A 26,542-nucleotide genomic window follows, 5' to 3' on the forward strand; every position below is an offset into this window, starting at 1 on the left:
AAAAGCATCAATTTTTCGGCACTCAGCTTGCTTTTCAGTCCAACTCTCACATCCATACATGACTACTGGAAAAACCATAGCCTTGACTAGATGGACCTTTGTTGGCAAAGTAATGTCTCTGCTTTTTAATATGCTGTCTAGGTTGGTCATACTTTTCTTCCCAGGAGAAAGTGTCTTTTAATTTCATGGCTGCAGTAGTTGTGCATGGGCTTAGTTGCTCCATGGCAGGCGGGATCTTCCCAGATCAGGGATTGAACCCGTGTCTCCTGCATTGGCAGGTGGATTTTAACCACTGCACCACCAAGGAAGTCATTATGCTCCCCCCTTCCTGCTTTAAAAAAAGACTAAAAGCAACCTGTTTAGTAAGTTTTCAGGAGTCTGAGCTCTGAAGTCAGCATCTGTGGTGTCATTCTCCCAAAGGCTTCAGATCCCGGTTGGGCTCATGAGTCTGGCAATCAGGGTGGGTCTGGCGGCTGAAGACAGGCTTGGCCTCTGGAGCTCTGCCCTCACCGACTCACGCAGGGTCCCCGAGCCCTGGCAGCCAAGCAGAGCGGCGAGCAGGCAGGGCTGGTACAGCCGTGGGACCACTGCAGTCAGAGTGGAGCCTGTGGTGGAGGCAGCTGGCTGTCCGTCCCCGTGACTGCTGCTGTCCTGTGTGCCCGTGCAGGGCAGTCACGGTGTCAGGTGAGGCCTGGCCGCTGTCGTGGGGACAGGATGGGCCCTCAGACAGCTCACATCCCCACCCTACCCCCCCACTCAGATCGTGGCTTGTGGCTGCTGTCAGCTCCCTGGGCTGGGAGGCTGGGTAAAGCACCAGTCCCATTGCTCAAAGTCAGCTGAGACCCAAAGCTCTGGGGTCACACACTGTCCCCACCACCATGCAGGTCAAGCCACTTCTGTGAGGGAGGGCCTGTGCGGGGCTGTGGGTGATGGGGGATTTGGGGGTGTTGTGGGCTGGCCCAGGAGTCAGTTTTTGAGGGGAAGGGAGGGGAGCAGAGGGGAGGGAGAAGCTATGAATTGCTCAGGCTCCCAGGGGATTCCAGGCCCAGCTCCAGTGGGAGGTACAGGTAAGAAGCCCCTGCAAGTTGCTCGGTCCCCACCGTATTTCAGTTGAAGCCCCTCTGCCTGTACCACCCTTAACTCTCCCTCCCGCGGCCCCTGCCTAAAGCCGCAGAAGATGGGGACTCTATACGGCTTCCCTTCCTGTAGGGAAATCAAGCCACAGACAAACGTGTTCCTTTAAGAAAGCATGAAAGAAACGAGAAAATACTAGTGGGTGGTTATTACTGACATGGTTCATGTAGAGATGCTTCAGAAGCCTGGCACAGGGAGGGAACTGAGGGCTGTTGCCCCCAGTCCTGGAGTTTGCACCCTCCGCCCCCCGTCCCACGGCCCACTCTCCCCTTGGTGTCTTCTGGTGACTGGGCGAACTTCAGCCTCCTGAACCCATCCTGGAAGGATCAGGCCAGGGCAGAGGTCATTCACAGAGGGGAGGGTGTGGTCGACTCTTTAGAACGCCATTGTCTCCACTCTCTGTAGGAACTCAGTTCTGGGTCAAAGCAAGCGTGGCTTCCTGATGGGGTCCCCACCTTCACTCACCGGGGGGCCTTTGTGTCCACCTTGTCCCCTTGTGCAGCCTGGTCACCCCTGGGACCCGTGTGTGCGTATCTGCTCTGCTCACAGCACACCCTGGGGTCCATCCGACTTCACTCATAAAAGGGACGTGTAAGGATGAGCTATTCCATAGTTAAGAATTTCAAGGTCACGACAGTGTTGACCAGAGCACGTGGACACAGGTACAGGTACGAGGCCCATGCATAGAGAAGCCGCTGTGTGGGCTTCGAGGACCCTCCGTGTGGGGGTGGGATGGGGGCAGGACAGGGACTTCCTGCACATGCGGCTCCAGGCTCTGCTCTTGGCAGGGCGGACGACTGTCGGCACTGCCTGTCCGTGGAGGGGCTCTGGGGCTGCCCAGCCCAGCAGGAACGGCAGTAGTGGGAAGGGAGGTCGCCCTCCCTTAGCACCCCTGACCTCGCACCCACTCCTCAGGGCAGCCAAGTGCCTAAACGGCCCCTTCCTCGTCTAGCTCTGAAGACCTGGAAGGTGTGGGGGCTGAAGGACACCCTGAAGGTGTGGGGGCAGAAAACAAAATTCTGTAAAGCAATTATCCTTCAATTAAAAAATAAGAAAAGATTAAAGAAAAAAACACAAAGAACAGCAAAGGTGGGGCTTGCATCCTCAGCCAGCCTCTGCCAGATTCTCCCTGTGCTCATGCATCAGACTAAAATGCTGCTGCCTCCACCGTGTGTCACAGATGAGAACAGAGAAGACACAGAGAGGCTGGGCATCTTGCCCCAGGTCACACAGCTGCTGAGGGCAGGGCTGAGAATTGGACCCCTGCGGTCGAATCTGGAGTCCAGATGCTGTGATGACTCTGAGGGAGCGGCAAAGACCAGATGGCCCAGGCTGAGCCAGGTACACACACACGCACACACTCAGGTGCACAAGGCCTTCACTTTGAGACTACAGAAGTCAGAGGAAACCTGAGGGCAACCAGGAGAGGCCAAAGGAGAGTCGAGGCCTATAAGGAGGAGAGGCCACACTTCCCAGGAGGCCAGGGAGTTCTCTTCTCTGGTGAGTCTGTCTCAAACCCTAGATTCCTCTCCCTGGACCCAGGAACTGACTGTCCAGTGGCCTAACTGAGTTGGCTCCAGAATTATGCCTTCCCAGGGGATCAGCTACCACTGGACCCCACTGCTCTCAGTAATACGTGGGGAATAAGTACGTAGTCTGGGCTTCAGATTTGTTTGGAGACAAAATTTATTAGAAGAGGAGTACAAAAAACCACGAAGGCAATTGGCATGAACATCTCCAGAACACTTAAGAAACCCTCTGCTGTTTATCTACCTCCTTTCCTGTCATGAAAGTGTCATAAAGTGAAAGTGTCATAAAGGTCTATTTAATCAACTAATTCTGTGCTTATCACACTCTTTCCTTCAAATATTTATTTACATATTTATTTATTTGGCTGTGCTGTGTCTTAGTTGCAGCATGTGGGAGCCAGTTCCCCAATCAGGTATTGAACATGGGTCTCTGCATTGGAGTCTCGGCCACTGGACCACCTGGGAAGTCTCTCCTCATACTCTTGGGGATAGTAACGGGTCAGAGACCTCCTCTGAGGCCCCCTTAGTGCTGAGGCATGGGGTGGCTGCAGTAATCCTCCTGTGGCTAAGATGTGGTTTGTTAGTCATGACTCACTCACACTCCCTGCAAATATAGGGCTTCTCCCCTGTGTGTGTCCTCTGGTGTCTGATGAGGAGGGACTTCCAATGGAAGCTTCGCCCACACTCCCCACAAACATAGGGCTTCTCCCCTGTGTGTGTCCTCTGGTGTGTGATGAGGACTGACTTAACACTGAAGCTTCGCCCACACTCCCCGCACACATAAGGATTCTCCCCTGTGTGTGTCCTCTGGTGTCTGATGAGATTGGACTTCCGACTGAAGCTTCGCCCACACTCCCTGCACACATAGGGCTTCTCCCCTGTGTGTGTCCTCTGGTGTCTGATGAGATTGGACTTCCGACTGAAGCTTCGCCCACACTCCCCGCAAACACAGGGCTTCTCCCCTGTGTGTGTCCTCTGGTGTGTGATGAGGACTGACTTATCACTGAAGCTTCGCCCACACTCCCCGCACACATAGGGCTTCTCCCCTGTGTGTGTCCTCTGGTGTCTGATGAGGACTGACTTCCGACTGAAGCTTCGCCCACACTCCCTGCACACATAGGGCTTCTCCCCTGTGTGTGTCCTCTGGTGTCTGATGAGATTGGACTTCCGACTGAAGCTTCGCCCACACTCCCCGCAAACACAGGGCTTCTCCCCTGTGTGTGTCCTCTCGTGTGTGATGAGACTTGACCTATCCGTGGAGACCTGCCCACACTCTCCGTACTTGACTCTCATAATCCCTGAGACCCCTGCCCCCAAGAATAATTTGCCTGTGTCCTCTGGATTCAGTTTCTGGCTTGTGCTGGGCTCTTCTGTCATTCTCTCATGCACCCCAGAACCCCCTATTTGTCCTCTGGGTGAGTAGGAAGAGGCCCTTGAAATCCTCTTCAGACTTATGCTTTTCAGCAAAGGTTGGGGCCTTTCTTTGGCCTCGCGACCCTCAGGTTTGTCACTCGGGCTGTGTGGATCGGAATATCGCTGCTGCTGATTTTGATTGCCTGGGCAGGGATCCTCTGCTTGGAGGTGGTCTCTTTCAGATGGTCTCAGGAGTGTCTGAGAGGGGTGATTGTGTTGGATGTGCTGGCTGAGGAATTTCTGACTGGAGAAGGCCAGAGAGCAGGAGGCACATGGGTGGATCTTGGGCCTCGGTTCTGCTGAAAGAGGAAGCTTTTGGTCAGGTAGCTGGTTTGCCATGGTAAGGCCTGCCTACTAATCATCTAAGTGTTGACAGCGCACGATTTGTCTCCCATCAAGTGTGTCTTTACAGTCCACTTTTCCATTCCATTCTTATTCTCTACATCTAGAGAAATCTAGGAAGCTTGTGTCAAGGGCCTTTTCTATATATCACTCAGACTAGGGACCTTCCAGCAGCATCAGAAGCAGCATCTCTCCTGATAGAGGTGGATCTGCAGGGACCTTTCCCTGCGTGTAAGTATCTGAAAAGTCATGTTACAGTGGCCACAGGTACTTTACCCTACTGAGAGATAAGACTGATGACTTAAGTGGAATCTCCTGAGCAGCTCCCTGTGAGGGGAAAGGGTCTGTTAAGTTAGGGGTGCCTGGCCTGGAGCTCTCTGCATATGGGAGGCAGCACAGGGGGTGGTTAGAGCAGGTGTGAGTAAATCTCCAGTCTCCTTTCTTCTGAGTTCTAAGATGGAGAACAGAAGCTAAGAAAGGCTGGTGGGGTCTGGAGAGTTAGTCCCTGTTTTATCACAAAGTGTGAGATCTCCTACATGTCCATCTATATACTTTGTTAAAACTTGTTTACATGTATTTTTACATGTATTTTTAAAACTTTTACTTTTGTAATTTTATGTTTTAAGGTTACATTATTTATTTCTTGGCCACGCTGCATGGTTTGTGGGATCTTAGTTCCCCGACCAGGAATGGAACCCCCGCCTCCTGCAGTGGCAGCGTGGAGTCTGAACCACTTAACCGCCAGGAAGTCCCTTCTCTATCCTTTGTTTCCTCTCCCTTTAACTACTGGTTCAGGAGACTGGGGCTCCACACTGACCACAGATGCCCAGTTCATTGTAAGCTTCCTGAACTTCCCGTTAGTAGGTTTAACTTCCCAACCTTCTTACTTAGGAAATAGTTCACTGACACATCCACTCAGAAAATATATGTTAAGGCGTTGACGTGACACGTAAGGCATTGAGCAGAGTTCTGGGCATAAACACTAACAAAGCATGGTCCCTATCATCACAGCTGGATTTCCTGAACTACTTTTAGTTCAAAAAAGTGTCAGCACTTTTGCATTTAATGTAATGCTTTCAAACACTGTATGAGTTATGTATCCTTATCTTCACTTTACAGATGAGCAATCAGGACCTCAGAAAATGTATAAGATTTTCCCAAGGCCCCATTGCTAACTTCATGTCTCAGATCAGTCCAGCTTAAACCCAAGCCTACCCAAAGTCCACGCCACACACCCAGGCCATACTTATTAGCTTTTCTACAGGGATTAGAGAACTAATTAGAGGAACTCCCCAAATTTTCTCTTACCGACTTTTTGTCTGGGGTGCTGTCCAGCAGTCCTTGCTTTTCTGGGAGGGGGCACCGGTTTCTGAGCCTGCTTGGAGCCACTTGTCTTCAGCAATTTTGCTGCTCTCGGCAATTCCTTCAAACTAGATTTCTTACTTAATGGTGCCTTGGACATTCCCTTCCACGTGAGTAAAAGACAACATGCATTTCTTTAGTTCTTTAGGACTTTATGAAGTGTTGTCACATGCATGACTTTAGTTAATACTTTGACAATTCTTGGAAATACCTGGTGGAGGGGGGCTTCTGAACACAGGAGTGTAAAATAAGGACCTAAGTGGGTAGTGAAACAAAACTAGAATTCATATCTTAAGGTTCTTTCCCTTCAACTTTCTGCATAAAAGTGAGAGCAAGGCAGGGAGAATAGCTGGAGGTCAGGGAAAGAAGAGGGTAAGTGCTCATAGAGAAATCCAAGGGGTTTTCTATTAATTAGTGGACCTTTGATGGATGAGGAAGTATGGGAAATTACAGAGGGAACAAAACACATCTGGAAAATAAGGTGACAAAGGAGTGAGATTGAGAAGAGAAAAGATGATCGGCAGAAACACATTTAGACAATAAAGAAAACGAGCTGAAAGTTGCAGGTTGCCATGTCCTAGAGACAACGTTTGGAATTAAAGTAGCTAGCCTTATCAATTCTGCTTGAACAAGACTGTATGACTAGCTGGTTCTCCTCAGTTTCCTGATCCATAAATTGGTATACATGCTAATTCTTAATGTTACAGTGGACATGAAATTTAATAACATTTCAACAAATCGTTGTGTGAGCTATTTAGTACAGTATGAATGTGAGCGTACATCCCTGCCATCAATTTATCCCTTCAACTGCCTCTATATTTGAAGTCTAGCTCACAGATACTATGTTTAGCATTCTTTGACCGTCTCACTCCTAGGTGAATGTTTAAATGTGGAGTCACTCATTCACAAAACATTCAGGGGGCCCTCGGGGGCTTTGAGCTGGGCCTGGTCTTCTGAGAACTAACGGGTATGGGCCAGGCTCTCACAGCTCACAACACTGGGCAGGCTAAACAAATGATCCCAAACAGGAGAGTTGCCTAATCAGAGCTCAGGGGCAGGACTTGTGACTTCCTCCTGCAAGAACGAGCATTTGAAGTGATGCCCAGATGATGAGTTTCTACTCAAAAGTGGGTAACCTATGTGAAAGTCCTTCAGTTATTTTCTTATTTGTTGCTTTTCAGTCATAAACCTGAAGCTTGTCAGGGTTGCGAGTTGCTTCCTCTTATTGGAGTGGGAGGCTCTGAGGTAGGGATCCTGTCACCTTCATCATCCTGGACTGTCCACTCTACACATTGCCCAGCATGTCCTTAAGCTTCTTCATCCTGGACCGTCCACTCTACAAGCTGCCCAGCATGTCCTTAAGCTTCCCTTAGTCAGATGTCTTAGCATATCCCTCCCTAGCACAGCACAAAAGAACTGAGGTTGAAAACATCTCTCAGATGAATGATATAAAGATGTATGAATAAACTTCATAAAACTATGTAAGTTGTAATCATTTTGTAAGGAGTTTAGAAAAAGTGCTTTGGATTAGATTGCACTACCAGTGATACTGTGATCTCAGGCATATAATAAATCATTTTTTTACCTCAGTTTTGTGATCGATAATGGTGATAGCTATATACCTACGTATAGGTACTGTAGGATTGTTTTAAGGTTTAAGTAAGTTTATTCACATAAAATGCTTAAAGTCTTAAATATTGTGAAAATAATGAAACAATAGGACAGCCTACTATTGTTGCTGTTCTTACTAACTGTAAAGATGGTGATGATATCAGACACAGTGCTAAAGACTCAGGACAGGAAGGCAGCAGGCTCCAGGAGCTCTGTGTTTTCTCCTATCCTCACCTGTGACTGGGTTCATGAGGAGGATATTTTGGCAACAGGATTTGGGAAATACTCACCTTCTGGTGTTTACTGTGCCCCACTCTGAAGGCCATCCTAGAAGGTTTACCTAAAATTGATGAGAATCAGTGTTTCGGTTGGTAAATGTTTCCAAACTCTGGGCATTCTAATTGAGGACACATAATTCTGAGCCAGAGAGTGACAAGGACAAGGATTACCAAAGGAGGAATGGAAAATGATTTCTGTATCATCAACTCCTATGCTTCCACTGGGAGCATTACATAATTTTCTTAAAATTAAAAAAATATATGAAACTTCATCTGTGCCTCATCTGATGTCCATAAAGTATCTAATAAATTTACTAGCCTTTCATGACAAAAATACTCAACAAAGTAGAAATAGAAGGAAGTGACTGGAATATAATAAAGGTCATATATGAAGAGTATACCTCTAACATCATAGTCATCAGTGAAAAGCTGAAAACTTCTCTAAGATCCAGAAAAAAAGGCAAGGGTGCCCATTCTCAGCATTTCTATTCACCATAATGTTAGAAGTTCTAGCCAGGGCGTTAGGTTAGAAAAGGAAACAAAAGGCTTCAATTTGGAAAGAAAGAAGTAAAATTATGTCTGTTCACAGAGGACATGATTTTATGTATAGAAAATCTTTAAAATGCCACACACAAAAAAAACCCGCAGAGAAAGTTGCACACAGTACAAAATCAACATTCAAATATCTTTCCATGCATGAACAATGACCATTCCAAAAAGGAACATAAGAAAACAATCCTATTTATTTTTGATTTTTTTAAAACTATATTCAAGATCTAAATTTAAATTTTTAAAAATATTTATTTTTATTTATTTATTTGTGCCAGGTCTTCGTGCAGCATGTGGGATCTAGTTCCCTGACCAGGGACTGAACCCAAGTTCTCTGCATTGGGAGTGTGGAGTCTTAGCCTCTGGACCACCAGAGAAGTCCCAATAATCTTATTTATAATAGCATCAAAAAGAATGAAATAATTGGGAGTAAACTTAAGGAGATGAAAGACTTATACATTGAAAACTACAAAAGTATTGCTGAAAGGAATCTGACACAAGTAAATAGAAAGGCATCTCATGTTTATGGATTTGGAGACTTAATATTATTAAGCTGTTCATACTACCCAAAGCAATTTAAAGATTCAATGCAATTCCTATTAAAATCCCAATGGAATTTTTTTCTGATATAGAAAATCCATCCTACAGTTAATACCGAATCTCAGAGGACCCCAAATAGGCAAAACAATCTTAGAAAGAACAGCAAAGCTGGAGGCCTCTGATTTCAGAACATATTACAAAAGTACAGGAACCAAAAGAGTGTAGTTTTGGCATAAAGTGTGTGCTCAGTCACTCAGTCATGTTGACTCTTTGTGACCTTTGGGACTGTAGTCCACCAGGCTCCTCTGTCCAGGGGATTTCTCAGACAAGACTACTGGACGGGGTTGCCATTTCCGTCTCCAGGGGCTCTTCTTAACCCATTGATTGAACCTGCATCTCCTGTGTCTCCTGAACTGAAGGCAGATTCTTCACCTGCTGAGCCACCGAGGAAGCCCGTTGGCATAAAGACAGACATGTCAATCAATGGAACAGAATAGACAGCCAGAAATACACAGAAATCAAGCCAGGCTTCAACAATACGTGAACCGTGAACTTCCAGATGTTCAAGCTGGTTTTAGAAAAGGCAGAGGAACCAGAGATCAAATTGCCAACATCCGCTGGATCATTGAAAAAGAGAGAGAGTTCCAGAAAAACTTCTATTTCTTCTTTATTCACTATGCCAAAGCTTTTGACTGTGTGGATCACAATAAACTGTGGAAAATTCTGAAAGAGATGGGAATACCAGATATCTGACCTGTCTCTTGAGAAACCTGTATGCAGGTCAGGAAGCAACAGCTAGAACTGGACGTGGAACAACAGACTGGTTCCAAACAGGAAAAGGAGTACGTCAAGGCTGTATATTGTCACCCTGCTTATTTAACTTATATGCAGAGTACATCACGAGAAACACTGGGCTGGAAGAAACACAAGCTGGAATCAAGATTGCTGGGAGAAATATCAATAACCTCAGATAGGCAGATGACACCACCCTTATGGCAGAAAGTGAAGAAGAACTAAAGAGCCTCTTGATGAAAGTGAAAGAGGAGAGTGAAAAAGTTGGCTTAAAGCTCAACATTCAGAAAACTAAGATCATGGCATCTGGTCCCATCACTTCATGGGAAATAGATGGGGAAACAGTAGAAACAGTGTCAGACTTTATATTTTGGGGTTCCAAAATCACTGCTGATGGTGATTGCAGCCATGAAATTAAAAGACGCTTACTCCTTGGAAGGAAGGTTATGGCCAACCTAGATAGCATATTTAAAAGCAGAGACATTACTTTGCCAACAAAGGTCCGTCTAGTCAAGGTTATGGTTTTTCCAGTGGTCATGTATGGATGTGAGAGTTGGACTATAAAGAAAGCCGAGCACCGCAGAATTGATGCTTTTGAACTGTGGTGTTGGAGAAGACTCTTGAGAGTCCCTTGGACTGCAAGGAGATCCAACCAGTCCATCCTAAAGGAGATCAGTCCTGGGTGTTCATTGGAAGGACTGATGTTGAAGCTGAAACTCCAATACTTTGGCCACCTCTTGCAAGGAGTTGACTCATTGGAAAAGACCCTAATGCTGGGAAGGATTGAGGGCAGGAGGAGAAGGGGACGACAGAGGATGAGATGGTTGGATGGCATCACCGACTCGAAGGACATGGGTTTGGGTAAACTCCGGGAGTTGGTGATGGACAGGGAGGTCTGGCGTGCTGCGATTCATGGGGTCCCAAAGAGTTGGACACGACTGAGAGACTGAACTGACTGACACTCTTGGATACATGGTCTAATGATCTTCATCAAGGGTGTCAAGACAATGGGGAAAGTTTAATCCCTATAACGAATGATGCTGGGGAAACAAAATATCCATACGCAAAATAACGAAGATCTTACATCATGAAGAAAAATCAACTCAGAATGGATTAAAGACCTAAATGCAAGACTTAATAAGACTCTTAGAGGAAAACAAGGGTGAAGCTTCATGACACTGAATCCGCAATGATTTCTTAGATATGGTACCAAGTGCACAAGTATTAATAATGAAGTAAAAATAGACAAATGAGATTACAGTAATCTTAAAACCTCTGTGCAGCAAAGGACACAGTGAACAGAGTGAAAAGGCCACCTACAGGACGGTAGAAAATATTTGTAAAATATGTATCTGATAAGGGGTTAATAAGCATACACAAATATGAAGCCTTCCTATAAGTCAGAAAGAGAACCTGATTGACCACGATGGAACACTGATATCAAACTTCCATGCTCCAGCATTGTAAGAAAACAAATTTCTGTTGTTTAAGGCATGCAGTCTGTTTTGTTATGGCAGTCTGAGCTGACTAATACAGTGGGAGACAGAATTAAATAGACATTTCTCCAAAGAAGATACACAAATGGCCAACAAACATATGAAAAGATGCTCAATATTACTAATCAATAGGGAAATACAAATTGAAACCTTCTGTGATGGGCAATATGAATAAGAAGACAATAGCAAGTTTGGTAAGGATATGGAAAAATTAGAACCCTTATACACTATTGTTGGAAATGTAAGATGTTGCAACCTTCATAGAAAACAGTATGGAGTTTCCTCAGAAAAGTAGAACTGCTGTATGATCTAGCACTCGAACTCAAGAGTATATTTCCATAAAAAATTGAAAACAAGATCTTCAATAAATAGTGTGCACATCTATGGTCATTGCAGCATTATTCCCAGTTGATGAGATGTGGAAGCAATCTAAATGTTCACTGGTGGATAAACAAAGATTATATATAAGATATATCTTATATCTGTTATATACACATGCACACAATGGAATGTTTTTAAGCCTTAAAAAAGAATTCTGTCATATGCTACATCAGGGATGGGTCTTGATGATATGCTAAGTAAAATGAATCAATCCAAAAAAGACAAATATTGCCTGATTCCACTTCTATGAGGTATCTAAATTAATCAAATCCATGGAAACAGAAAATATAACATGGTTGCCAAGGGCTATGAGGAGGAAGGATTGGAGAATTGTTCCTCAGTGGGTTAGGGCTTCAGTCACATAAGATGGAAAAGTTCTACAGATTTGTTGTACAGCAATGTGTATATATATCCCCGGTGGCTCAGCGGTAAAGAATCCACCTGCAATGCAGGCGATGCAACAGACGCGGTTCGATCCCTGGGTTGGGAAGATCACCCGGAGTAGGAAATGGCAACCCATTCCAGTATTCTTGCCTGGAGAATCCCATGGACAGAGGAGCCTAGCGGGCTACAGTCCATGGGTACGCAAAGAGTTGGACACGACGGAGTGATTAACACTATGGCCACTAACACTAATGTGTACATAATTAGCAAGAGTGTACCATACACTCAGAAATTGTTAAGAAGGTAAATAAAGATGTGCAGAGGTATGGTGAACCGTGGCATATGTGTTCCCTATGAAGAATCTCTCTTCATGTCAAAATCTTTGCAGACAACCAAATGTTTGTTTTTCATATCCCTTTCACTAGTTTTAATAACCTAAGGGAACAGAGGGACTTCCCGGGTGACACAGTGGATGAGAATCTGCCTGCCGATGCAGAGGGCACAGTGTCACAAACTACTGAGCCTGCATGTGCTCTGCAATGAGAAGCCACTCACTGCAACCAGAGAAAGCCTGTGCACAGCCACGAAGATCCAGTGCAGCCAAAACTAAATAAATAATTTTTAAAAATCTGGGAGAACAGAAATTCATAGACAGAGAATTATAGAACTATCTAAATTGTTTTCTCCAGTCTAGCAAGATTAACTCTTCTAAACTGAGCAGCAGAAGAGGAAATGAGCTGCTCACTTCTATTGTATAATGAGTGCACTTCATTTTATTTACCTGATGCTGTCTCTGGTCAGTGAAATGTGGGAAAGATCAGGGAGAATAAATAGTTCTCTCAAACCCTTTCCCAGAATTAAAACAAAGAATTGGTTTCACCTTAGGGTAAGAAGATCATGTGTTGTGTTACATACATACATAAATAATGTATCTTGACATAACATGTTAATCATTTCCTCTTCTAAGAGATTTAATTCAATAATCAATTATGAGGTTAATATTAAATCTCTTTGGTGAATTTATTTCTAAGGTTTCTTTAACTGCCATTCATTAAGAATGTTTAGCAAAAATAATTCTTTTTAAAAAGGATGATAAACACATTGGCTGATTCATGTCAATGTATGGCAAAAACTATTACAATATTGTAAAGTAATTAGCCCCCAACTAAAATAAATAAATTTATTTAAAAAAAAAAGGATGATAAATTTTAAACAAAACTTTTGAGAATTATACTGGAAAACCTATACCTTCACCTCCATTCAGGCTTATGTCAATATTCAGCCACAACCACTACAGAATGCTGAAAATTATGTTTTCTTTGCTAGCGGCTGAGATGTAGTTTTCAGGAAGACACCGCTAAAACCTCCTGGCCCCTCACCTTGCTTCCTTGGTGTCCATTCTTCATCAGAATCCTCAGTGTCATCTACCTGGGGCAGTGTCATGACCTTCCTGCGGTGATGCATGAAAGCTGGTCGAGTGGCTCTGAAACCTGGAAAGAAGCAAAATATTTGTTCTAAGAAGGAGGAACAAAGCACAGAAGCAATGGAGAGTGTCACAAAGTCAGGGAAATCAGTAGGATGAGCTGGGAGAATCTAGAACAAGGCAAGAGGTGAGCTCTGCGCTGCAGGGTCAACCTCCCTTTGGTACAAAACAATAAAAATTTCCTCCAGGTTAGTCTCCACACAAAAGGCAACTGTGAGCAAATGAAGCCACCTAAGAGAGGGCCAAGTGAACACTGAGGGTGAAGACCTGTTTCATGTTTCCCAGGCTTACAGGCACCCAGCACTTCCTGTTACCTATAGCAATCAGTGCTTCGTAGTTCCTTTTCACATTCATATATCGAATTTTTTCCCATTCTCCCATCTCTTCCCATTCTTCCTTGGAGAAGTATACAGAGATGTCTTTGAAAGCATCTTTGGCCTAAGGAAAATAATAGATTTCATCAGTAATTTACTAATATAAGTCAGAACTTAGAGCTGGGCCTTTTCCTCCACCTTTTGTGCAGGGAGTAGCCTGAAGCTACTGGATGGTCTCTGTGAGGCAGGGATGAAGACTTTCCTTCCCAACTGTGTCCTGCTTAACTGAACAAACACTGAGCGTTTTCCTAACTCTCCCTGGACACAGAGCAGTTGATGATGCTAGTGTCCTGTTTTGTCCCACTCCACCCCACCATCGCAGACAAGACCAGGCATTCCCATCCTGTGTATGGTCACAGAGAAGTTCACTCAGCTGCCCAGGCAAGCAGTCTGTGGCCCTTCAGGGACCAGCGCCGTGTCCTTCCTATAGAGCTGGCTTAGAGCCCAGCTTTGCCGCCTCTGCCTCTCACCGTGGGCTTCCACTCTGTTCTCCCGGCATCTCCCTCAGTGCTCTCCTCTGGAGACCTGTTCGGCCTCATGGCCATTGGAGTGCTCAAGGCCAAGGTGCCTGTGGAAGAAGAAGGTGCTGAGATAGCCCAGACCACTGTCCAGAGCCTGGTCTGTCTTCCTTAGGTGGAGTGTCCAGGGCAGGAAGGTGAGGGGAGAGTCGGGGTGAGGGTATTGGTGGGATGGACGGATCCTGACCAGCTATGACAGACCAGCCTAATGTGAACTAGATTTGGTTTCTATGGTTCCCCTGCAGTTCAGCCCCTCCGAGGAAAGGCACTGGGAGGGACGTGTCTGTGGGTGACGGAGGGAGTCCGAGAAAGGCACTGGGAGGGACGTGTCTGTGGGTGACGGAGGGAGTCCTGAGGCGACCTAGAAGCCCCTAACTGCTGGACTGGGGTCAGGCTGAAATCAGGGCTCTGTTTCAGTGCAGGAGAGGGAATATTTCTCCAAGAAGGGTTTTGAGGACCTCCGCCTGGAGACTCAGAAAAATCTGGGCATAACGTGGGTTCTACGTCTAAGGGACAGGTCACTTGGCTTGAGGAGAGCTGGGTCACACGGGCTGAAGGAAGTGGGCTCTTCAGACAGAGGGGACTGGGAATCTTTTGGCTGATGTAGAATGCGCAGGGTGAGAGAACTTGGGATCTTTGAGGCTGAGGAAATCGGGGGTTTCTTATTAAGGCGCTTTAGGTCTCCAACAGGCATGACAGTTGGGGTCTTGAGGAGGAAGAGTTTTAAGAGCTCCCAGGCTGAGGTATTCAAGGTCTCCGAGGTTAAGGAAATTTGGTCTCTCTGCGGTGCTATTTTTAGGGTGCCTCAGGCTGAGGGGAACTGGGGTCACTCTAGGTATTTGAGGGTCGCAGCACTAGGGGATTCGGTGTTTCTGCGGGTGAAGGGACTTGTAGTCCCTGAAGCTGACGAGACGCAAGCTTCCTTCAGGTTAGGACTCAAATTCCTCAAAGCTGACGGGATTTGGGGCCTCCCACCCTGGAATTTGAAGCCGTCAGGCTAAAGGTTTATGAGGTTTGTTCAGGGTGTGTTCCCGACAGTCTACCAGCTGTCCTGAGGCGTTGCCCAACCCGGCCTGGGGCGCGCTAGTAGCTCGGCGACGTCCAGTCCTCCCGCGCTGAGGCGAAGTGAAGGGCGAGCAGCCGGCCTGTACCCTGTCAGGCACGAGCGACCAATCGGCGTTGCGACCGAGGCACTCTGGCCAATAGGCGCCCGGAGGGTGAGGAGCGCGATGGAGGCCCCACCCAACCGCTCGGGGATTGGCTACTCTGGGGGCGTGTCTGTCAAGAAGCCTCCAGCGCGCAGGCGCATCTTGGTCGTTTTTTTTTGCTTGTTTTCAGGCAAGGCCTCCTATGCCTGGATCCTCAAGTGGGCGGGTTGTCCTCAGGCTCGGTGTTTCCTTCCAGTGCCCTCAACAGGAATCTCGGCTCCACCAGACTGTAGTCATGCTCCCGGACTTTCTTCTAGGCCCACTTGTGCCCTACCTTGTCAAATCCAGTTTTGGCAAGAACTCCATGTGATGAGTACAGCATTATTCAGGGCAAAAGGGTGCAATTAACCAAATTCTGATGAGACACAGGATAAACAACATATGGTCAAAGATTTAAACGCAAGGCATGGAATAAGTATGTTAGAAAAAACTTGGAGGATTTTAAACCTCAAAGTAGAAGTGGCACTGATGAGTCATCTGTAGGTATTAAAAGCCTTCAGAAATGAGGTATAAATAAAACCTCAAAGCTTTGCAAGTGTTTTCTGTAAAACGGGGCATCGAACTGGAGGACAAAGGATCCACAGAGCTGAGTTTGCTTGACACCTACTGGCTTCACAAGATAAAATAGGGACGCTGTTTCTGGCCGTTAGCTAGCTTTGCTCACAGAAAAACAACGTGATTTCCATGTATTGGAAGCAAGACAGCTGACTGTAGAATTAGTATCAAGTGGTGGTTTGGAGTCTGGACAGAGAAATGTTACCAGGAAAGTGAGTTTACCTCTTGGTGGGTGTTGAGCCAGAAGATACAACCCAGCCAAAGCTCATGGGAAGGAAAAGTGTATTACTTGCAGAACTATGGAGAACACCATGGATCTTTCCAGAGCAGTGTCTCTCTAAATTGCAAACTTGGGGAAGCTTTAATCTATGGGTACAGGCATGTTCAGGCTTTCATGGTGGCTCAGACGGTAAACAATCTGCCCATAGCAGAAGACCTGGGTTCAGTCCCTAAGAGGGGAAGATTGCCAGAGGAGGGCGTGGCAGTCCACTCCAGTATTCTTGCCTGGAGAATCCCACGGACAGAGAAGCCTGGTGGTCCATGGGGTTGCAAAGAGTCAGACACAAGTAAGTGACTAACATGTTAACTTGACAGGCGTGTTCACTAAGGGTCTTGGGCTGTGGCAGACTCCAGGCTTCAGTTGATTGAAGTCTTGACAGTTAGAACTAGTCACCATCAGCATCCCTTACATTCCAGCTGGTCTGGTATAGATATAGATATCTATTCTTGATATAGATATAGATAGCTATTCTTCTTCATATTCTTTCCACTAATCAGTTCAGTTCAGTCGCTCAGTTGTGTCTGACTCTTTGTGATCCCATGGACTGCAATACCCCAGGCTTCCCTGTTCATCACTAACTCCCAGAGTTTACTCATGTCCATTGAATCGGTAATGCCATCCAACCATCTCATCCTCTGTCATCCTCTTCTCCTCCCACCTTCAATCTTTCCCAGCATTAAGGGTCTTTTCAAATAAGTCAGTTCTTCACATCAGGTGGTCAAAATATTGGAGCTTCAGCTTCAGCATCAGTCCTTCCAATGAATATTCAGGACTGATTTCCTCTAGGATTGACTGGTTGGATCTCTTTGCAGTCCAAGGGACTCTCAAGAGTCTTCTCCAACACCACAGTTCAAAAGCATCAATTCTTTGGCACTCAGCTTTCTTTATGGCCCAACTCTCACACCCATACATGACTACTGGAAAAACCGTAGCTTTGAGTAGATGGACTTTTGTTGGCAAAGTAATGTCACTGCTTTTTTTTTTTGTGTGTGCCTTAAAAAGATCACACTTCGGTTTACATTTATTTTAATTCACTGCTTTTTAATATGCTGCCTAGGTTGGTCATAGCTTTTCTTTCAAGGAGCAAGAGTCTTTGAATTTCATGGCTTGAGTCACCATGTGCAGTGATTTTGGAGCCCAAGAAAATAAAGTCTGTTACTGTTTCAATTGTTTCCCCATCTATTTGCCATGAAGTGATGGAATCGAATGCCATGATCTTCGTTTTCTGAATGTTGAGCTTTAAGTCAGCTTTTTAACTCTCCTCTTTCACTTTCATCAAGAGGCTCTTTAGTTCTGCTTCACTTTCTTCCATAAGGGTGGTGTCATCTGCAAATCTGAGGTTATTGATATTTCTCCCGGCAATCTTGATTCCAGTTTGTGCTTCATTCAGCCTGGCATTTCGCATGATGTACTCTGCACATAAGTTATGTAAACATGGTGACGATATATAGCCTTGACGTACTCCTTTCTCAATTTAGAACCAGTCCATTGTTCCATGTCTGGTTATAACTGTTGCTTCCTGACCTTCATACAGATTTCTCAGGAGGCAGGTAAGGTGGTCTGGTATTCCCATCTTTTGGGAATTTTCCAACAGTTTGTTGTGATCCACACAGTCAAAGGCTTTGGCATGGTCAATAAAGCAGAAGTAGGTGTTTTTCTCGACTCTCTTACTTTTTCTATGATCCAGTGGATGTTGGCAATTTGATCTCTGGTTCCTCTGCCTTTTCTAAATCCAGCTTGAACATCTGGAAGTTCTTGGTTCACGTATGTTGAAACCTCACTTGGAGGATTTTGAGCATTACTTTGCTAGCATGTGAGATGAGCGCAGTTGTGCAATAGTTTGAACATTCTTTGGCAGTGCCTTTCTTTGGGATTGGAATGAAAATTGACCTTTTCCAGTCCTTGTGGCCACTGCTGAGTTTTCCAAATTTGCTAGCATATTGAGTGCAGCATTTTAAGAGCATCATCCTTTAGGACTTGAAATAGCTCAGTTAGAATTCCATCACCTCCACTTGCTTTGTTCGTAGTGATGCTTCCTAAGGCCCATTTGACATCACATTCCAGGATGTCTGGCTCTAGGTGAGTGATAACACCATCGTGGTTATCTGGGTCATTAAGATCTCTTTTGTACAGTTCTGTGTATTCTTGCCACCTCTTCTTAATATCTATTGCTTCAGAAGTGGTCCATACCTTTTCTGTCCTTTACTGTGCCCATCTTTGCATGAAATGTTCCCTTGGTATCTCTAATTTTCTTAAAGAGATCTCTATTCGTTCCCATTCTATTGTTTCTATTTTTTTTTTTTTGCATTGTTCACTTAAGAGGTTTTTCTTATATCTCTTTGCTATTCTTTGGAACCTTGCTTTCAGATGGGTATATCTTTTTCCTTTTCTCCTTTGCCTTTAGCTTCCCTTCTTTTCTCAGCTATTTGTAAGGCCTCCTCAGACGACACTTTTGCCTTTCTGCATTTCATTTTGGTGGATGGTTTTGATCATGGCCTCCTGTACAGTGTTAGGAACCTCCGTCCATAGTTTTTCAGAGACTCTGTTTATCAGATCTAATCCCTTGAATCTATTTGTCACTTCCACTGTATAATCATAAGGGATTTGATTTAGGTCATACCTGAATGGCCTAGGGGGTTTCCCTACTTTCTGCAATTGAAGTCTGAACTTTGCAATAAGGATGTCATGATATGAGCCACAGTCAGCTCCTGATCTTGTTTCTGCTGACTGTATAGAGCTTCTCTATCTTTGGCTACAAAGAACATAATCAATCTGATTTTGGTATTGACCATCTTTTGATGTCCGTGTGTAGAGTCTTCTTTTGGGTTGTTGGAAAATGGTGTTTGCTATGACCAGTGCATTTTCTTTGCAAAACTCTGTTAACCTTTGCCTTGCTTCATTTTGTACTCCAAGGCCAAACTTGCCTGTTACTCCAGGTATCTCTTGACTTCCTACTTTTTAAAAAAAATTAATTAATTAGTTTTAACTGGAGGTGGATTACTTTACAATATTGTCGTGGTTTTTGCCATACGTTGACATGAGTCAGCCACGGGGGTACACTGTGTACTTGTGTCCCCCAGTCCCAAACCCCCCTCCCACTTTCCTCCCCATCCCACCCCTCTGGGTTGTCCCAGTACACCAGCTTTGAGTGCCCTGTTTCATGCATCGAGCTTGGACAGGTCATCTATTTCACATATGGTAATATACATGTTTCAATGCTATTCTGTCATATCATCCCACCCTCGTCTTTTCCCACAGAGTCCAAAAGTCTGTTCTTTACATCTGTGTCTCTTTTGCTCTTGTGTGTAGGGTCATCGTTACCATCTTTCTAAATTGCATATATGTGCATTAATATACTGTATTGGTGTTTTTCTTTCTGACTTACTTCACAACAGGCTCCAGTTTCATCCACTTCGTTGGAACTGACTCAAATGTGTTCTTTTTCATAGCTGAGTAATATTCCACTGAGTATCTGTACTACAACTTTCTTATCCATTCATCTGCCTATGGACATCTAGGTTGCTTCCATGTCCTAGCTATTGTAAACAGTGTTGCAATGAACATTGGGGTACAGGTGTCTCTTTCAATTCTGGTTCCCTTGGTGTGTATGCCCAGCAGTGGGATTGATGGGTCATATGGCAGTTCTATTTCTAGTTTTTTAAGGAATCTCCACACTGTTCTCCATAGTGGCTGTACTAGTTTGCATTCCCATCAACAGTGTAAGAAGGTTCCCTTTACTTCACACCATATCCAGCATTTATTGTTTGTAGACTTGTAGACGGCAGCCATTCTGACTGGCATGAGATGGTACCTCATTGTGGTTTTGATTTGCCTTGCTCTGATAATGAGTGATGTTGAGCACCTTTTCATGTGTTTGTTAGCCATCTGTATGTCTTCTTTGGAGAAATGTCTGTTTAGTTCTTTGGCCCATTTTTTGATTGGGTCGTTTATTTTTCTGGTATTGAGCTGCATGAGCTGCTTGTATATTTTGGAGATCGATTCTTTGTCAGTTGTTTCATTTGCTATTATTTTCTCCCATTCTGTCTTTCACCTTGCTTATAGTTTCCTTCATTGTGCAAAGGCTTTTAAATTTAATTAGGTCCTGTTTGTTTATTTTTGCTTTTATTTCCATTACTCTGGGAGGTGTGTCATAGAGGATCTTGCTGTGATTTATGTCAGAGAGTGTTCTGCCTATGTTTTCCTCTAGGAGTTTTAGAGTTTCTGGTCTTAAATTTAGATCTTTAATCCATTTTGAGTTTACTTTTGTGTATGGTCTTAGAAAGTGTTCTAGTTTCATTCTTTTACAGGTAGTTGACCAGTTTTCCCAGCACCACTTGTTAAAGAGATATTGTTTTTTCTCCACTGTATATTTTTGCCTCCTTTGTCAAAGATATAGTGTCCATAGGTGCGTGGATTCATCTCTGAGCTTTCTATTTTGTTCTGTTGATCTATATTTCTGTCTTTGGGCCAGTACCATACTGTCCTGATGACTGTAGCTTTGTAGTATAGTCTGATTGAGTTCCTACTTTTGCATTCCAGTCCCCTATGATGAAAAGCACATCTTTTTTTGGCATTAATTCTAGAAGGTCTTGTAGGTCCTCATAGAACCATTCAACTTCAGCTTCTTTGGGATTAGTGGTTGGGGCATAGACTTGGATTACTGTGATATTGAATGATTTGCCTTGGAGATGAATAGAGATCATTCTGTCATTTTTGAGACTGCACCCAAATACTGCATTTTGGACTCTTGTTGACGATGAGGGCTACTCCATTTCTTCTAAGGGATTCTTGCCCATAGCAGTAGATGTAATGATCATCTGAATTAAATTCGCCCACTCCAGTCCATTTTAGTACACTGATTCCTAAAATGTCAGTGTTCACTCTTGCCATCTCCTATTTGACCACATCCATTATCCCGTGATCACGGACCTAACATTCCAGGTTCCTATGCAATATTGTTCTTTACAGCATCGGACTTTACTTCCATCACCAGTCACATACACATCTGGGCACTATTTTCACTTTTGCTCCGTCTCTTCATTCTTTCTGGAGTTATTTCTCCACGCTTCTCCAGTAGCATATTGGGCACTGACTGACCTGGGGAGTTCATCTCTCAGTGTCATATCTTTTTGCCTTTTCATACTGTTCATGGGGTTCTCAAGGCAAGAATACTGAAGTGGTTTGCCAATACTGAAGTGGTCCCTTCTCCAGTGGACCATGTTATGTCAGAACTCTCCACCATGACCCGATCGTCTTGGGAGGCCCTACACAGCATGGCTCATTGTTTCACTGAGTTCAACAAGGCTGTAGTCCATGCGATCAGTTTGGTTAGTTTTCTGTGATTGTGGTTTTCATTCTGTCTGCCCTCTTATGAATAAGGATAGGAGAGTTGTGAAAGCTTCCTGATGGGGGACAATGACTGTGGGGGAAACTGGGTCTTGTTCTGACGGGCGGGGCCGTGCTCAGTAATCTTTAATCCAATTTTCTGTTGATGAGTGGGGCTGTATTCCCTCCCTGTTGTTTGGCCTGAGGCCACAGTGTTGACCCAGGCTTCCACCAGAGACTCCTGGGCTCTCGCAGGGAAGTCTGGCTCCGTCACTTGCGGGGACCCTGCTCCTTCCTCCTGGTGCACACACGGTTTTGTTTGTGCCCTCCAAGGGCCTGTTTCCCAGTCCTGTGCAAGTCTTGTAATCAAATCCCACTGGCCTCCAATGTCTAATTCCCTGGAGGTTCTCAGTCCCTTTGCCAGATCCCCAGGTTGGGAAATCTGTTGTGGATCCTAGAACTTACTTAACAGTGCGAGAATTTCTTTGGTATAAATGTTCTGCAGTTTGTAGATCATCTGCTCGGTGTCTCTGTGATGGGTCTAATGGCAACTTCCTCCAAGAGGGCTTATGCCACATGCTGCTGGACCCAGGTCTGCTGCAGCCAGAGCCCCTGTCCATGCAGTAGCCCACTCCTGACCCTTGCCTCCGCAGGAGACACTCAAACACTCAAAGGCATGTCTGGTCAGTCTCTGCGGGGCCCCTGGGTCTTGGTGCACACAAGGTTTTGTTTGAGCCCTCCAAGTGTCTCTGGCGGGCATGGGGTTTGATTCTAAATGCGATTTTGCCCCTCCTACCGTCTTACTGGGATGTCTCCTTTCCCTTTGGATGTGGGGTATCTTTTTTTGGTGGGATCCAACATTCTCCTGTTGATGGTTGTTTCACAGAGAGTTGCAATTTTGGAGTTCTCGCAGGAGAAGATGACCACATGTCCTTCTACTCTGCCATCTTTCCCCTTATAAGTTATTACAAGATGCTGAGTTTAGTTGCCTGTGTTATACAATAGGTCCTTGTTGATTATCTATTTTACCTTAATTTTTTAAAATGTTGATTTTACTTATTTCATTTATCTATTTTTGGCTATACTGTCTTTGTTGCTGTGCGTGGGTTTTCTCTAGTTTCAGTGAGCGGGGGCTACTCTTCCTTGTGATGTGAGGGCTTCTCACTGCAGTGTCTTCTCTGGCTGGAGCACAGGCTCCGGGGTGTGTGGGCTTCTGTAGTTGCAGCCCATGGGCTCGGCAGTTGTGGCTCCCAGGCTCTTGAGCACAGGCTCAATATTTGAATGAGAAGCCGTCACACTGCAACAAGGAGAAGCCCACACTCTCCTCAACTAGAGGAAAGTCCACGCAGCAGCAAAGACCCAGTACAGCCAAAAAATAGACAATAAATAAATAAATAAGATTATAAAATAACAACAGCAATAAACCCCCACAAAAATCAGAGCTGGTATCAGGTAGTCCGGTAATTAGGTCTGTTTGTCTCTGGTTCATTGCACTGCTGCTTTCTTTGGGAAATGCAAAAAGAAGGAAAACTACAAGGGGTGGTGTGTGGTAAAGGCAAGCTCCAGGGAGTAAGTAGCATAGGGTTAGAGGAGAATAGGTGCAGGATGCAGCTCAAGCAGAGTTAGGGGCAGGAAAGCAGACTTGGTTGCAGAGCACAGAGCAGGGGCAGGAAAGGGAAACCTGGGGGGACCCGGCCTGCTCACTGTGCTCTTTATCTTCTTTGTTCTCAGGAAAGAAAAGAAAATCATTTCTCTCTTTTCCTTTTCACTGCAACACTGATAGAAGCAACTTAGATGAGAAGGAGTGGCCTTCAGGAGCCCAGCCTCGTTCTCCAGTTCCTGTATAAAAGCAGTGAGTTTGAGACATCACCAGGAGAAAAGCAGATGTTTAACAACTTGTATACCTCCTGTATATAGGGGAACTATCCAGGAAACCTGAGTCACTCCCTGAAATGTCCAAAGCCATCACCTCAAGTAAGATCTTCAGAGAAAAATAAAAGAAAGACCTTGGGGAAAGGGGGAAGCCTGTTATGACAGGTTATCATGCAAACATAGTAAAGAAATGTATGATTGTTGCAGATTTAAGTCAGGACCTCTCCACTGATAAGAATTACTTGAGAGTTACTTGTCATCTACTTCTGGTGCAAAGAGGGATAGCCCTTAAATATGTAGAGTTCTCTGTTGTAAATGTCCTTCACAAAAGGGCAATTGCTACTTAGTTTTCTGAGATTTCTGTTTTTTCTTTTTTAAAAGTTAGACTGAAATAATCCTTATGCCAGAGAGGCATATTTTGGGGTGGCATATTCTACTCATCTTATCATGGATGCACCCCAATTTGCTTATGCTTTCATATATTGAAGGATATCCTGATTTTTTTTTTCAATTTTTTAGCTATTGTGAATAGTGCTGCTGTGCATAATTGCATCCTTGTTTGAATTTGGGATACACTTCCAAAGCAGTTGACAACACTGAACACATGATTGTTGGATCCAGTGTTTTGGCTTTGGAAAACACTGCCCAGCTGTGTTATAAAGTGTCCATACATACATCCCACCAGCAGTGAGGGAGACTTCTTGTTCCTCATCCTCCAGCAGTGGATATTGTCATGTATATGGAGTTTAGCAGTCCTAATAAGTGCGGTGTGATATCTCATGATTTTAACTCAATGTTCCCTAGTTCAGTTCAGTTCAATTCAGTTGCTCAGTTGTGTCCGACTCTTTGAGACCCCATGGACTGCAGCACGCCAGGCTTCCCTGTCCATCACCAACTCCCAGAGCTTGCTCAACTCAAGTCCATCGAGTCAGTGATGCCATCCAACCATCTCATCCTCTGTCATCCCTTTCTCCTCCCACCTTCAATCATTCCCAGCATCAGGGTCTTTTCAAATGAATCAGTTCTTTGCATCAAGAAGCCAAATATTTGGAGCTTCAGCTTCAGCATCAATCCTTCCAATGACTATTCAGGACTGATTTCCTTTAGGAATGACTCGTTTGATCTCCTTGCTGTCCAAGGGACTCTCAAGAGTCTTCTCCAACACCACAGTTCAAAAGCATCAATTCTTTGGCAGTCAGCTTGCTTTATGGCCCAATTCTCACATCCTCACATGACTACTGGAAAAACCGTAGTTTTGACTAGATGGACCTTGGTCAGCAAAGTAATGTCTCTGCTTTTTAATATGTTGCCTAGGTTGGTCATAGCTTTTCTTCCAAGGAACAAGCATCTTTTAACTTTATGGCTGCAGTCACCATGTGCAGTGATTTTGGAGCCCAAGAAAATAAAGTCTCTCACTGTTTCCATTGTTTCCCCATCTATTTGCCATGAAGTGATGGAACCAGATGACATGATCTTAGTTTTTTGAATGTTGACTTTTAAGCCAACTTTTTCACTCTCCTCTTTCACTTTCATCAAGAGGCGCTTTAGTTCCTATTCACTTTCTGCCATAAGGGTGGTGTCATCTGCATCTCTGAGTTTATTGATATTTCTCCTGGCAATCTTGATTCCAGCTTCTGCTTCATCCAGCCTGGCATTTCTCATGATGTACTCTGCATGTAAGTTAAATAAGCAGGGTGGCAATATACAGTCTTGACATACTTCTTTCCCAATTTGGAATCAGTCCAGTGATCCATGTCCAGTTCTAACTGTTGCTTCTTGACCAGGATAAAGTTTTGCAAGAGGCAGATAAGGTGGTCTTGTATTCCCATCTGCTTAAGATTTTCCCACAGTTTATTGTGATTCACACAGTCAAAGGATATAGCATAGTCAATGAAGCAGAAGTAGATGTTTTTCTGGAATTCTCTTGCTTTTTTATGATACAGCGGATGTTGGCAATTTGATCTCTGGTACCTCTGACTTTTCTAAATCCAGCTTGAACATCTAGGAGTTCTTGGTTCATGGACTGTTGAAGCCTTGCTTGGAGAATTTTGAGCATTACTTTGCTAGCATGTGAAATCAGTGCAGCTGTGTGGTAGTTTGAACATTCTTTGGCATTGCCCTTTTTTGGGATTGAAATGAAAACTGATCTTTTCCAGTCCTGTGGCCACTGCTAAGTTTTCCAAATTTCCTGGCATATTGAATGCAGCAGTTTAGCAACATCATCTTTCAGGATTTCAAATAGCTCAGCTGGAGTTCCATCACCTTCACTAGCTTTGTTCATATTGATGCTTCCTAAGGCCCAGTTGACTTCACACTCTAGGATGTCTGGCTCTAGGTGAGTGATCAAATCATCATGGTTATCTGGGTCATTAAGATCTTTTTTGTATAGTTCTGTGTATTCTTGCCACCTCTTTTTAATATATTCTGCTTCCATTAGAGCCATACCATTTCTGTCCTTTATTGAGCCCATCTTTGCATGAAATGTTCCCTTGGTATCTCTAATTTTCTTTGCACATATTCGAGTATTTTAACTGGGATGGGTGGAGAATGTTCAGGAGCAGCTAGCCTAGGGATCAGGCAGCATTTACTTCAAGATGCCTCTGCGTGGTCCCCCAGCTTCCCATTGAGGACCCTCCTTGTGGGAGTAGGAGTGGGAGGTTGGGAGGGAAGAGGAGGGGGTTGGGAGTGTGGAGGAGGGGTGGGAGAGTGGAAGGGCTGCTGTCTGCACGTAAGTCCCCATCCCCGACCATGTTCAGAATTGCTCATTGGTGTAGCAAGCATCCTAATTGGGTTTTCACCTGTGTAACTGGTGGGTTCTTAATGAGCAATGTGAACAGTGACATTAAATGTCCTCAGTCAGGACTAGATACTTACTACGCCACATACAGGTGTAAGAACCTGGGAAGGCATGTGCAGCCAGTAACCCTAGGGACAGGGTTCAGACTTGACCCCTCAACATTTTGGGGCCCAGCCATTGCTTTAGCATTTCTGAGGGCCCAGTGCTGACTCTAAGGGTTCTGTAATCCAGCCTCCATCTTCCTTTAGTGAGACCCACACTTCTAGGATCCCACAGAGCAGGGCCTGTGTGAGTTCTCTGTGGCTTCTCTAACAGACGA

The 26,542-nt window shown here is 44.8% G+C and overlaps 2 protein-coding genes across 11 annotated transcripts in view; one reads left to right on the forward strand and one right to left on the reverse strand.

Annotated features, from left to right (window-relative positions):
- The window catches only part of TERB2 (telomere repeat binding bouquet formation protein 2), a 98,975-nt gene that overhangs the window by 55,527 nt on the left and 16,906 nt on the right, over positions 1 to 26,542 (forward strand). Inside the window, exon 7 of one of the 3 annotated variants that reach the window (XR_014059782.1) lies at positions 23,286 to 23,528. Coding sequence is in view for 1 of the 3 variants with exons in the window: in XM_081510967.1 (XP_081367093.1) it covers positions 23,286 to 23,401 (116 nt within the window). In the remaining 2 variants the exon portion in view is untranslated. Of the gene's footprint in view, positions 1 to 23,285; positions 23,640 to 26,542 lie in introns of those variants that run through there. The other 2 variants (XR_014059783.1, XM_081510967.1) reach the window with 2 other exon arrangements.
- On the reverse strand, positions 2,803 to 15,383 carry LOC145513917 (histone-lysine N-methyltransferase PRDM9-like). 8 transcript variants are annotated; one of them, XM_081510956.1, is made up of 8 exons: positions 15,230 to 15,364; positions 14,139 to 14,236; positions 13,609 to 13,732; positions 13,191 to 13,301; positions 7,682 to 7,731; positions 5,727 to 5,883; positions 3,683 to 4,372; positions 2,803 to 3,599 (listed from the first exon to the last, which is right to left on the reverse strand). In XM_081510956.1, exons 2-8 carry the CDS (start codon positions 14,211 to 14,213, stop codon positions 3,409 to 3,411), a joined length of 1,398 nt encoding a protein of 465 aa, XP_081367082.1. In that variant the 5' UTR covers positions 14,214 to 14,236; positions 15,230 to 15,364; the 3' UTR covers positions 2,803 to 3,408. The 8 variants fall into 8 exon arrangements, with proteins under 8 accessions (XP_081367082.1, XP_081367078.1, XP_081367080.1 ...); XM_081510952.1 differs by having other exon boundaries at positions 2,803 to 3,582; positions 3,668 to 4,372; XM_081510954.1 differs by having other exon boundaries at positions 3,683 to 4,375.

This window comes from Giraffa tippelskirchi, chromosome 7 (assembly GCF_054371585.1).
Source record: "Giraffa tippelskirchi isolate mGirTip1 chromosome 7, T2T-mGirTip1v1.2.pri, whole genome shotgun sequence".
Lineage (NCBI taxonomy): Eukaryota > Metazoa > Chordata > Mammalia > Artiodactyla > Giraffidae > Giraffa > Giraffa tippelskirchi.

Excerpts from the sequence above, each read along its gene's own strand:
- LOC145513917 (XM_081510949.1), bottom strand. The coding sequence starts at position 14,213 with ATGGCCATGAGGCCGAACAGGTCTCCAGAGGAGAGCACTGAGGGAGAT. Across the intron at positions 13,733-14,138 it reads GAACAGAGTGGAAGCCCACG|GCCAAAGATGCTTTCAAAGA; the intron begins GTGAGAGGCAGA and ends TATTTTCCTTAG. Across the intron at positions 5,884-7,681 it reads GGCACAGTAAACACCAGAAG|GGAATGTCCAAGGCACCATT; the intron begins GTGAGTATTTCC and ends CTCACGTGGAAG.